The following is a 14,560-nucleotide window of genomic DNA, read 5'->3' as shown; positions in this document are numbered from 1 at the left end:
TAGTGCATTATTTTGTGCAATATATTGAATACTACAAATTTAACGGTTGCTAAGGGTGCTGTTATGTTTAGGGTGCTCTATCTAAAAAAACCTATTTAAATAGTTGTAAGTAAGTTTTATGTGCTCTAATAAGGAAAATATTCAGTTTATAAATACAGAATCCTACTTCGCAGAAATTCAGCTATCGAGCTAAAGTCTGGAACGAATTAACCGCGATAAATGAGGGTTGACTGTAAGTGACTAATGCAGTGATGAAAGAGTCAGTATTTCTCAATCTTAGGTTTTTAGTTCATTTTCAATGTACCATTCTGAATTGCTTTACAACCCTTTTCCTAACAATTCAACTAATGTTTATTTCTTTATTTAAATATGAGTATGTCATGTATTGTCGATATGTTTTTAATGGCAGTAGAAACTATGAACTCAAGTGATTCGGCTGCCATCCATGATAAGCAAGAACCAAATACTACCCCTGCATTAAAGCAATTTCTGCCGTTTTATAAAGGGGATAAAAATGCAAATTTTAAATTAGTGTCCTTTTTGTGACCACCCCACTGGAGAAGGTTAAGAAAGAAAGCTTAAAAGAGTAGGATCTTTGACTAAGCAAATCTAAAATATTAATATCAGAAGTGCAGTGTACTGTTTAAATTCATATTGAACCACGGAAGGTTATTGAACTAGAAAATGTAATGAATAGCTCAGTAGCTGGCATAATATCCTAGCTGCTAAAGATCTCAAACAAAAAAAAAGGGGGGGGGGCAGTATTATTAAAAATGGTTTTGAAACGTTGTGACTGAAAACATAGCTGGTAATTGTTTTAAATATTGACTTTGCTGTGATGAGAAAGGAAAAAAAAAAAACCCAATAATACACTAATTTGCCTGTTTGTTGAAGAGAAGACATGTTTAAAATTGCTGATTCAAATGTTGAAACAGCACAAACTGTTTAGCTGTACAAAAGACATGGCTGCATTACATGTTGTCCTTCTCTACATAAAGCAGCAAACTGATTTTTTAATTTATGATGTGCTGTGTTTAAAAAGCTCGGATGACAGTGATTTAAAAACATAATTTCTGTAGAGAAACAGATTTAGATTTTGTTATTCAACATTAAATTGAAAAATAGAATGATACTTCAAGAAACTATTTATGGTTACAATGCTTTTTTTTCCCCCTGTTAAAATTTTTTTGTTTATTTTGTGGCATATGTTTTACAATGAATTCGTTTGCTCAGTCCCAGTTTTCAGTTATCTATGTTAATGATAGTCCAACTAACTCTTGGGTGCTTGAGACTGTACTGTTGTTATTTATTTGTGTATTTTAATTCAAATCCTATAATTAATTTTTTGTTTGTTTTCACTCATCTTAGATTTATAACAGAAAAGTATTGGATCCTGGAATTTCTAGGTGTGAACGATTATGTTCTCAAAAGATATCTTTTGGAAGAATGTTGTTGAACAGTATTCAGCAGCCTATGGAAATGTTGAAAGTAATTTGAAAATTAGTTTATATATTTTTTTTACTTATGCATGTTTCTATCAACTTTCTCCCAAACTTTTGCTTAATAATTTTTGTATGCTACCAAAAAAAAAAAAAGAAAGAAAGAAATCCTACTTGATTTAAAAAACATCATTTTATTGAAATTTCAAAAATAGTTCTTGCTTGAAATTTGTATTGTATTTAATTTCTTTTCTATACGTAACTAATAATATACATTTTGTAACAGAGAAATTCAGGCAAACAGTGCTACACTACACTAAACTAATTTCCTCCAATTTACTCAATGCACATATTTTAATTGGTATATCACTCCATTAACTAATTAAGCTTAAAACAATTACATACAAAAAATATTGCTTAGATATTGTTTGATGTAACATTCTTTCAGCTTTAATATAAGTAACTTATTCATGAATTGTACTGATTGCTGACTTTCAGTATTATTCTTTGTAAAGTAATTTTTGATCTTGAGTAATCTCCCTTTATTTTTGGCTACCTTTAGGATCTCAGATTTGCCTTTTACATAATTGTTGCTTTCAGTCCAGGATTGATTCTTACTGTGACAAATTTTGAAGCTGCCGTCTCTATCCATCTTCCTTCATGGTTTTTTTGAGCAATCACATTGATTATTGTTCTCATTTGACTGTTTTGAATTCCTGTGATTTTATTTTCACCCTGCCTCCCTCTGCAGCGCCACCCAAAACCCAGCCTCACGATGCTGCTCCTCTAGCAAAAACTGTCTCCAGGTAGCGTCCATATCCTACACACACACATGCATGCACACAGACACAAACACACACGCATACATGCACACACCTAAACACACACACCCCCACACACTCATGCCTGAACACAGACACAAAATACACAAAAATTTGTGATTGCGAAAAACATAATTTGAATTCAAGATGTCAAAATTCAAATTAATTTTTATTTTTTATTTATTTTATTTTATTTTTATTTTTTTGAGTTTCAATGAAAAACAGAACGAAAATGGTTTGAATTGCCGCCCGAGGCAAGCACCCTGGCTTGCACCCTCATAAATCGGACATTGGATGCCTTTGAATAGCAATTAATGAATATTTATCTCTGTTTAAAAGATATTAACTCAAATCTATCTTATGTCTCTAAATTATTAGCCTCAGAGTAGAAGTGTGATTTCTTGCACGTTTGTGTAAAAATCGTAAAACGTAATTTTTTGCTCGGAAAGCAGGACAAGGGGTCATTGTTTTAAGCTATTCAAATCTCAGGCTAACCTAAAAATTAGAAAAAGTTTTTACTTTAGTAGCGTTGTAGGCACTTCGAACAGCTAACCGGAAGAGGTTGTCATGAGCAAGGGGAAAAGTAGCTTTAAGAGGGCCATTGGTGACTAATAAATTGACTAGGACCAGCCTAGCTGGGTCCAGGACCTGTAGCTGGTCTTGACATCTATATTCCTATTTATTTGTAAAGTTTGCAAAATTATCTTTAAATTTTTACAGTCTATATTTTGCGTTGATTATTACCAATGGTTCGTGAATAACAAAATGTGAAAAAATTTTTGCATTTTGTTTCCATCTATGTTAGTTATTCCGTTCAAAAAGTTCCCTGTTCATCCTGAATGCCCCCCTCATCCCCTCCCCCATACAAGCCCATAATTCTAGTAAATGCTTATAAGTAGTTTTAAAAAAATTAGAGCAGCCATATCTTTTGTATGATCATGTACTCTTTTGGTGTAGAAATTCCTTTCTTTCTGGAGGTTTTTGGTGATTAAAGGTATTACAAATAAATATATGAATAAAAATGTAACAACCAGAAACTGGCTCTGGGTCCAGCTAGTCTTTAGGGCTCGACCGATGGCATTTTTTGGCCGATGGGCCGATGCCGATTGTTGGCCGATTGTTCAAAGATGGCCGATTGTTTTCCTCCAAATGGCCGATTGCCGATGGCCGATGCCGTTGGCCGATGGCAAAAAAAGAAAAAAATCAAACAGAAATAAATTAATAAGATTATCAGGGATTTAAAGGATCGTTTATTCATTTCACTTTACATCCTTTCTACGAATAAGGAATGGTATAATCGCAAAAAAAAAAAAAAAACTAGTATGTTGTGGCCATCACGAAACTTTCTTCTATATCTTTCTTATAATTCTGATCCCTCCCCATGCTTAACGAGGAAGCAATATTCCCAACAAAAACAAAATTACACATGCAAAAACTTGACAACCATCCCAATGTCTGAATTATTACAAAAGCAAAGCAAAGAGCGAAAATTGAAAGTTAATTTAAAAGCCTTGCTTGAATTAATTACAAATATTTTATTTGTTAACAAACATAAGATGGCAACAGTTAAAAATTTTGAATCATTGAGATAATATTTCCGGTCATTTCCATACAATTAAAATCACGAGAAATACGCAGACGACAATCTATTATGATTTATCTTTCTTATTGTTGCATTAATAAAGCTATTTTTATTCGCTAAAAAAATAATGATAATAAAAATAAATCAGCACCTCTTGGCGCGATTGGCGCCAAAATTGAACCAAAGCCTGTTTACATATGGATTCACATATATTCCAAATTTCAACCAGAACGTAGCATTACTTCTTGAGATAGGGCACTCACAATGGAAAAAAAGAACGGGCGATTGCGCTACCCCCTTTTTAGCTGTTGACACCAAAATAAAATCAGTTCTTATACCCACTCAGGGCTACTTGCCGAAAAATTTTTCTTTCATTCCGTTCATTATTTCTTGAGATACAGCAGTCACAATTGACGACAAAAAACGTTCTATAGCTCAACCCCCGTTTGAATTATTGACACCAAAATTGAATCAGCACCTGTTCCTGTTACTGGCAACATATGGACCAAATTTTGTTTGATTCCGCCAGTTACTTCCTGAGGAATAGCAATCACGCGTAACTTAAAAAACGTCCTATTGCTCCACCCCCCTTGAATGAATTCGAGCCAAAAACCAATGGGCACAAGTTCACATAGGGGCACATATGTGTACCAAATTTCGTTCGATTTCATGCGGTAGTTTTTGCTGTAGAGCGGCCACAAGAAACTGGTCACACACAGACGTGACACACACACATACACACAGACAGACAGACATTTTCCCAAAATAGTCGAAATGGACTCAGCACACCTCAAAACGTTCGAATCCATCAAAATTCGAAATTCGAAAATTTGCACCAATCCAATACTTTTTTCTATATATTAGATATAGAAGAAAGTAAGAAACAGATTTCTTTTTCGAAACATAAATGCTAAAATATTTGTTCTATTAACTTTCAAATGATTCCTTTAAGCAAATTTTTCATTTGTCTTTAAAATTAATCATATGCTTTGTAATTTTATTTCGTGCATAAGTTGTAAATATTCATGAAATTAGTCAAAATTCGACCTTATGACCTTTTTTGATATGGGTAATATTTTTATGCTCCCAGTTTTACCTTTTTTGCCAATAGTGTACTTTGTACAGATTTTTACTGGGAATGCGTTTATAGCTTATTATATTAACAGCCCAGAATTCACCGTGAATTCCACCCCTTCCTTATAATCGGAGAGCTAGTGGCACATTTTGAGAAGGTACTTTAGGCAAGTTAAAAATAAGAAAATTGTTACTGAATAACAATATAATAAGAAAATTGTCATAATAGGAATATTTTTGTACTTATTTAAAATTTATGAATAGAAAAGTTTGCATTTTTCATAAAAGCTATAATAGTGAAATACATTTTGCTGAAAAAAGAAATAGCCATGAAAAGAGCGAGGTTCTTAAAACGCAGCTACAATAAAAAAAACTCAATATTTACACCAAGTTAATAACCGAAATAAATATACTACTTGATCTGATGTTTGCTAACATAATATTGAACAATTTGATTGTTTAATCTTTTATGAAGCTTTACAAACAAATTCAAATTAAATTTTTAAATTTAGCAATAATTTTCTGAAATTTAAAAAAAAAATGCATAATAGAAAATCCTTGAAACTTTTTTATAAAAAACGAAAATAACTTATTGATTTTATATAAATACATAAAAATCGTTACTTACAACAGAAAAAAAATCGATCGCTATTAATGATGCAAAAAATAAGGCGCATTGCGAAATATAGGTGAAACAAGTATGAGAAATACGCAAAATTACATTTCTTGACCAAAATAAATAATCGCAATAAATATTTAAGAAATGCTTGAAACGACGAGGGAGGGTTTTGGAGGGGGGGTCACCCTCTGATTTTGGAGTAACTCACACTTCGGCCCCAACTTCGGCCTCATTTTTTTAGTACAGAACCACTACCACCAACGCCTCGGAAGAGTTTCTGAATCTACTTCAGCACTTCTGAAGAAAAAATTCAAAAGTCCCTTTGATTTTCTAATTATGTCACTATTCAAAACGTCTTTAATCAATTTCTTTTATTAATGCTCTAAATTCTTTCTAAACAATAGATAAAGTTTGAAAAAAAAATCTAATTTTATGAATGGTGTTAATTTAAGGAACTCAGAAGTACAACTAGAGTTTAATTTCAGAAATTGAGGTAGTGGGAGGAGGGGCACGCAAGTAGTCTCGGAAATTCAAAAAATAGTCGTAAAAAATCGAGTTCAAAATAATCATAAAAATGGAGCAGAAAAAATCTTTTTAAACTTGCACCCGAGTTTGTTTTGACGTGCAGTGGCGGATTTAAAATAACGCAAATGTTGCAATTGCACGAGAGGTCCCATAACTATAGGGACACCGTAGGAGTTACAAAAATGCTTATGATAAATGTTTTACAACTTTTGTGATAGAGAAATGGGGCCCCAAAATGTATTTCGACGGGCCCCAAACTTGTAACTCCACCGAAGCGATACAGAAAAGAATGCATTACTGTGATTCATATTACAAATATTGAAAAATTAAAAATTACCGTCGGTTCAACGGAATCTAACAAAATGACACAAAAACCAAATCGCCATCTCATATTTGTTTCCATGATCTCCAATTCTGCAATATATCACCAAATGATTGTCAGTCTGAGACGCTCGATTAGTTTTGCATTGAAATAAGTAATTAATAGCTACAAAAGTGAGTAAACCGGCTTTTCAGAACACCCGATCGAAAACAAAAAGGGCACAACTGGAATGTCCGCAGACCCCACATACGAAAACTTAACCTTCTACAGCTTACCATCTTTGAGTTATGACTTATGAGAGATACAGTCGAACCCGCTTAATGAAATATCGTATAATAGAATACCCCGCTTAATGTAATAAACTTACAATGTACTACACCGTTGAGATGTGTTATTTTTATCCCGTATAATGGAATATACCGCTTAATAGAATAATTTTTCCTGGCAAATTGCCTATTCTATTAAGCGGACTCGACTGTATATACATACATCCAACTTCAAGAAACAACGCAATAATTAACTTGTTTGGTACCTGAATGTAGTATTAAAAACTCTTTCAGGGGTAACTAAAACAGAAATTCATACTGAAATTTAAGTAAACAATTTTAAACTCCCAAAAACTCCCAAAAATCAAAAACTCCCTTTACTTTGTATTAAAAAGTAAAATAGCAAAGGTCCTTTAAAAAAAACATCGGCCTATTCCATCGGCTTTTTGATGTATTTTAAGGCCGATGGGCCGATGTTTCCTGCAAGTTAGCATCGGCCGCCAATGCCGATGCTGATGGCTAAATTGTTGAACCATCGGCGCCGATGCATCGGTCGAGTCCTACTAGTCTTAGCCAATTTATTAGTCCTCAAGGAAGACCAATGGTCTTCTTAAAACCATCTACCTCCTTGTTCACTAGAGCATCTTCCTGTAAGCTGTTCCAAGTGCCCCTCACCTTCATTTAAAATGTTACTATTAAAAGTATGCGTTATAAGATCTTTTCTAGAGTGAATTTCCTTAATTTTTTATATGATTTCCTTGTTCTACTCAACTTACCTCATTGAAATCATAGCTATTTTCCTGTTTTGATAAAAGCCAAAGTAAAAAGTTTAACATCTCCTGTGTCGGCTAACATTTATGATGGTCGTCCTCATAATCTTGGTTCTTTTATTGTTATTACTAGAAAATCGCCTGTCAAGGTATGATGGGTGAAAATTGCTTCTACTCTTCTACATTTGAACGAAGCAATTGCTTTTTTGATGATATTTTGATTTTTAAAATTTTAACCCTAACTCCAATGAATTAACCCCGAAACTCTAGTGGATAGCGTTAATTTTCAACCACTTCTTTGATTCTTCATTTCCTTAAGATGACTGTCTTACCAGTAAAACAGTTAAGTGGCCAGATAGAGTTCAGCCTTGTCACAATAAAGCCTTTCCCTGCATGTTAAACATTACCAAAACATATCAAATTATCATGCCGTGGCACGAGTTTCAACAATGAAACTCGATCATTGACTATTATTTACACGAGGATTATTCACTTTCTGCTAGAAAATTTATATTATCATCTTAATATAAACCACCAGACCTGTATGAAAATGCACTAAATTAACATTTTCATCAATATTGCATTAAATTGAAATCATTTTTGCTACATTGACCAATGTTTTCAACTAAATGTTTTCAACTATGAGAAAGGAAAAAATTATTTGAGGCAAATTTTTATCTTTTATTCAAGATAATTTATATATATATATATATCTTAATATATAAAAATCTTCTGTGCGGACTTTTGTCACCATAAGGCTTTTAAACGGCTGAAGCGATTTTGATCAAATTTTTTGTGTGTAATTAAGTTGTGGCAAGCATGGTTTCAAAGCGTGATGGATCGAATCGGAAACGTTTTTGTTAATTAATTAATAAATTTAAACATTGGATGGTTATTTCTCCCTAATGTTTAATATTTATTTTAACCTATTGTTGAGCGAGAACTGAAATAAATATTTAACCTGTTGCCAAAGGACAATAAGAAAGCCAGCTCTGCAATTTGTAATGAAATTTCCTATTGTGATATGTCAATTGAAAAAAGATAAAACATAGAGTGAGAGAGTGAAGCCTTCATTTCTTGAAAACAACGATTTTAGGGCCTGTGATATATTTCAAACTAAAGTACTGGAAGGTTCACGCAAAACGTGTGTTCTGTCGTCGTAGTTGATCCATGTGACCGTATCGGTGCTTTACGTTTTCCAAACCAAATGATCAAAAAGTACCGTATCTAGTAACATTTTTTGTCGGCTCAAATCCATCTGAGTTTTAGCACCAATGTGAAGAATACTGTAAGGATTATCTAACTTACTAACATTATTAAAGGAAAAGATGATGGAATTTAAAGATGAAATAAATTTTATTTTCCTCCAGATAAATTACAACAGGGTAGTTCTGTGCAGAAAAAATCAGTGCAGTGGAAGATCTTTATCTTTGGTGGAAAGAACAAATTAGGCAATATATGAAGTTTAAAAAATTTTCGTTCGAAAGATCGGACGGCTAATCGATCGGAGTTGGCTTCGCTCAGTGATCGGCTGGATTACAGTAACGTGGTGACTTGGCGACTTTGGCTATAAACATTAGATTTGCGTGATCATTTGTTTACATTTTAAAGCTATTATTAATGTAATTTATTGTATTTTTTGTTTATTTGGCGAAGTATTTCAAATTGCAAAGAATTGTTTTTTGTTTTTAAAGAGTTTTTATTCATTTTAGTTGAATACTGTGTTTATTTTACATCGGGGGAAGGGGGAGGGATGAGTGATTTTCGCTTATTCAGAGAAGTGTATCTACTTTTATCATTTTTCTAAACGATATCTTTTTGATTGTTTTCTTCTTTTTCATATGGGGGATGTTGCAGCGGGATTTCCTGTTTGCTCTAGATGGGTAGTTAGATTTTTACACTTGATATCTGAGGACGCTTTTTATCCTTTGAGTATGGCTGAAGGAACAAACCATCAAGTACAGGAGAAAAAATATTTAATAAAACAACTGCTCAGTGGTCATTAGATAATTTGATAAATCAAGTTGTAATAAATATACACATTCTGACACCATAGCTGCTTAAAACATTTTTTTTACTTATTTGTTTCAACAAAACGGTTCAAACACTTGATAGTTTATTGAAATTTTTTAACTATTCAATTTACAAAGTTAGAACAGAACAACATCTGTCGGGTCCTTTAGTATATATATATATGTGTGTGTGTGTGTGTGTGTGTGTGTGTGTGTGTGTGTGTGTGTGGATAACTAATTTTCAGTTTTACACTATTGTTTAACTACTGCAGGAATTCCAAAAATGAGCATTGCCCCATAGAGTAGTTTTTTGAACTTTAAAACAATTCTTTCATTCATTTTTTATTTCATTTTATTGCATTGATATGTTTTTTGTCATAAAAGTTTGCTATGATTTTAAAAACTTTTTGTTATAATTTACTTTTATCAATTTAATTTAATCAAAACTAAATCAAATTATATCTGCTTAAAATTTTGCAGCCAGCTTTACATCTCTTGCCAGAAGAAGATTCAGCTAGAATTGTTCAGAGTTACAACATATTGGCAGAGTTGTTAATGGAATACATGATTCTTCACCATAATATTTATTGTAAGAAAGTTAAAAAAGCTGTGAAAGGTAAATTATTTTGTTCTTTTTCTTTCTTTTTTTTATTATCATTATTCCCTTTGAAATAGTAAAAGAAGTATTGTAACCATGAGAAAAATATCCCTCAAATTTTAGTCTAAACTTCCATTTTATTCACCCCAAGTGAATGTTGAGTTGTTTTTTTCAGCCATCTACCGGTGTATATGTACCTAAGAACTGTGGACAGTCAAAATGATCTTCTTGGTGATCTCCAAGTTAATCATCATGAGTTTTATCGTGAAGTCTGTATGTGCATATGTATGAATATATCATATAACTCAAAAATAGCATGACGCAGAAAGTTGAAATTTTGTTAATGGACTGAGTGGGATTTAGTCAGTACCTCTCTTTTTGGTTGCATTCAAATGTTCCAAAATAGGTCTTTTATAACTTTTTAAGGCAAATCAATGTTGGTTTTAATGCAGACTTAAGTGATGTTATAATTTGGCGACTACTTGGCAATATATCTCTAAGCTTCTGGTCACCAAGGTTTTTTTTTTTGGCAACTTAGACGATATATCGCCATATTGGAGAAAAGAATGATTTTCAAATTTGGTTTCGATTTGCGCTATTGGCAATATTTGAAGAAATATCCATTCAATCATATTAAAATTGTCGGTGCTAGTAAAATGGATCTCTGTAAAACTTTTTTACATTGATTTACGATAAACAATGTTTGTAATTATTTAAAGAGTTTTCTTGCTGAGCCTCTTATAAGATCCAATGTATTACTTTTTAAGAGGTCAATTTTATTTAGCACTAATTCAACCCCTTATACAGGCTAAACTTGCATAGGAGGCCAAGAGAGCTGAGCTTCTGTACTTATTTTCGCTTATATGACAATTTTAACATTCTTAACGAAATCCAGTTTCCTATAATACATATAGAAGAACAATTCTGTGGGCTGTAGGGCTCCCACACTTCTTTTGTTAGAAATTAAGACGTTCCCTAACGCCGCTCGGGAAATATATTTTCTGCGTCATTTTATTGATTTACAGTTTTAAGTCAATGGCTATAATTTTCCATTTAAGTGTTGATCTAAAATCTACTGTAAAGCAAGTTCAAGGTTAGATAAACTAGGTTCAGTTCAGTGACTCATAATTAAAAATTAACATAAATTATAATGCAATTTTTGAAACACTTTTATCTACAGATTTGACTTTTTGTTATTGATTTGAGCACAAAATAATTGTCAAATATGTACTTATTTTTAGACACACACAATATGACCAAAAAGAGGAACGATTAAGTCGTAGAAAGAATAAGCAGGATACTTAAAAGTAAAATAATAAAAAATTATTTACTTTCTTCAAGAAAAGAAAGAAAACCATTGAGCTTTTCACATATTGAGCTTATTTTTCTTCTCAGACGAATAGCAATAATTGATCGACAGTAAGTCCATGCAACGCCCCCTTAATACTAAATGCCTCTCGCTTTCTTGCTTTTAACATAGAACAAAAGTGATCGCAAATTGAGGGAACAAGGATAATTAAGTTCTGGTTCACCTGCCACTGCTACCTATCGGGAGGTATGAGAAATTAATAGCAAAGAACACAATTGGTTTATTTCAAAATTAAAATTTTGAAATGAACCAAAATTAACAGTTTGATTTGAATTGTTTGGATCCATGGGCATAGCAACGCCCAGGGTATCTGCTATATTTCAAGTTTTGAAATCCATGATTTCTGCTCGTAACCTTCCATGACTCAGGAAATGCAATTTTTCCACAAAAACCATTAATTTTTCACAAGAATATCTAAATTTATGTTTTGTGAAAATTAAATTGCAATAATCTGGTCTATGTTTAGGACATATGTTTATAAAAATTTAAATTAAAGTGAAATGTAACTAGCTCATCTACTATTGTAACTAAAAAACAATTTAGGCAACAATGAGTAGTGATACGCATGAAATTATGAATTTGAGTTTCAACTTAATTATTTTGTTACCAATTACATACACTTATAAATCTAAAATTTCTGTAAATATTTTTTGGATTCCAATTAATCATACAAAATTTTTACATAAGTAAGAATTTACATGAAAACAAATTTATTTTCAATCATTAAAAATACTGAAAAAAAATTTTAGTTTCAAAATGATTTTTCAAAATAAAAGAAGTTTTAAACATGCACAGCAATAATGATGTAAAACAGCAGGTGAACAGCGAAACATTTAGCTTGATTTTTTTTCTTTTGCATTTTTTTAAATAAATATTTTATTTTCTGAATAAATAATGAATCTAAAACTTATTATTTTTTGAAAGCTACTAGTTTTCAAAAAAAATCTGTGACTAGCAATTTAGTAAATACTAAAATTATGTTTACAAAAAATAAATGAACAAATAATCAGAAAAAAAATTAAATTAAAGTAATTAATAATTTACTTACCAGACATTACCTGACACACTACTGCCAAAGTTTTAGGATAGGCTACAAATACTGAAAAAATTCCCGATTGAAAATTCCCTGATTTCTGTATGTTATTTATGTCCTAAACATTCTTAATTAATTCTTTTGACCAATTTTATTTTCTAAAATGTTCATTAACTAAAGACACAGCCAAGGGCGGATCCAGAAACTTCTCAAGGTGGGGGGAGGGATAGATTTTTATTATTTACCCCATATATATATATATATATATATACATATATATATATGTGTATATATATATATATATATATATATATATATATATATATATATATATATATATATAAACAAATACAAACGTGATAAAAATTGATTGTGTTGTTTTAATTCATTGATAATATTGGAACAAGCTGAATCTGATTCAGAAAAAAAAAATGTTTTCCCAATGACATCGAATGCTAGGGGGTATGAGAAATCTTTCATCCTGGTAATAGGCAATTAATGTGAAATTTCTAGCTTAAAAATTAATTACAAAAAATCTAATTCGAAGTTTAAAACATAAAACCCAAGGTGCAAACAATGGGGGGAGGGGGCTCGAAGTAATTTCGTACAAATTTCAAGGTTGTAGGTGCTATGGGGTCTTCTGGACGCAAGCCCACCACAGACTTCCTTTCATTATTTCTTTGACCTTACTTTTTTTTAATACATGGAGAACATATAAAACTGACTCCAGCTAGAGTGGCCCTAGTCAATTTATTTAATTTTGTTTTTTCTAATTTAATAAATTTTTGATAAATATTATCATCCCGCGGAACTTAGGTTTTGTGTTTTCAAAGGCTACAACAAGGTTTTCGAAGGCTTAAAACACAAACCGTCAATTACAGTTCACAATAGTTTTTGAGCCGTCTTTTCGATTTTTAATGAATGTGTTTATGAGGCGTTAAAAATATCTATGCATGCACACTCACATACAGACCAAAACTTGTCTAATCAGAAAAAGAAGAAACGAAAAGAAAATACATAAACGTACCTTGTCTAACAACATCTGGTAGCTCACCAGTTTCATGGGTTTTATCTTCGTCTTCTTTCTTGAAAAATCCTAATAAATTGATTTGTTTCTTTTGGACTTACAGTCAACTTTTGGAAGTTAGATGTGACCAGTATTCAAGAGAGACAATGACTGAACGTTTCCCACTGTTTCCTAGAGTGACACTCTACAGACAGAATGACTGGCGTCATCAAAAAATCGGCGGCTCTGAATGTCTGATTGCGAAGGTTATGTTTCCCCCTTTCCCCTTTATGATTTGCATTTCAGCCTGTTAGACTTTTTCTTTCTCGGTGAAGATCTTGAGGTTTCTGTTTCATCATATTTTCAAGCCAAAATTCAATCAAAGAAAAAAAAATGTTATGAATTCTTATTCCTATAAAGGCAAGAAATAATGTTCTTTTGCCTCTGAAGAATATTTTGTTTTGCGAATATTTTTTAGTTGTTTTTTTTGGTTAATTTTGGTTGGTGCCCGGTTATTTATCTCTTGGCTCAAGGGGGGGGGGGGCGATCGCCCCCATCGCCCCCTCCCCCCTTGTATTCGCCCTTGGACACAGCTGATAATTAATGAAATTTTTTTATGAGTCTCTTGAATGAACTTGGATGCAAATGACTTAAAATTTTTGAGTAGAATGAGAGAGGCAAATTTAGAAATATACAAGTCTCCAACTACACAATTAGACACATAAGGAGGTTTAAAATAATGCTGAATACAAAATAATAAACGTCCAAATGGTAGAATAACATCGTAAAGAACAACGAGTGAGTATTATAGAAGTGGATGCAAACAGATTTCGAAATGTGTGAAAAATTGGGACTGATGGGTAAAAGCGTAAAAAACAGCCAAGATGCATGAATTTTGCACCTAATTTTAGAATTTGATAAATATGCATGTTCTTGAACCCAAAATCCATGACCAGATGTCAGTTTCCATGAATTTTGACCATCTTTTGCTGAAAATCAGGACGTTCCATGTCAATTTTTGATCATAGTCGAAATCTATGACTTTCCCTGAATTTCCATATGTGCAGACACCCGAACCCCATCCTTGTATTGCCACCAGGTAGCGTTGAAAGGTGCACCGGAAG

General features: G+C 32.2%; 1 protein-coding gene across 1 annotated transcript in view; it reads left to right on the top strand.

The window, feature by feature from the left end:
* Nucleotides 1-14,560, top strand: part of LOC129219775 (dynein axonemal heavy chain 8-like) — a 189,951-nt gene that overhangs the window by 22,663 nt on the left and 152,728 nt on the right. The window contains exons 10-11 of the mRNA XM_054854077.1: nucleotides 1,369-1,488; nucleotides 9,911-10,046. Coding sequence (XP_054710052.1) covers nucleotides 1,369-1,488; nucleotides 9,911-10,046 — 256 coding nt within the window. The remainder of the gene's footprint in view (nucleotides 1-1,368; nucleotides 1,489-9,910; nucleotides 10,047-14,560) is intronic.

Source organism: Uloborus diversus, chromosome 1, assembly GCF_026930045.1.
Source record: "Uloborus diversus isolate 005 chromosome 1, Udiv.v.3.1, whole genome shotgun sequence".
NCBI lineage: Eukaryota > Metazoa > Arthropoda > Arachnida > Araneae > Uloboridae > Uloborus > Uloborus diversus.
This window is presented reverse-complemented; position numbering and strand designations above follow the sequence as displayed.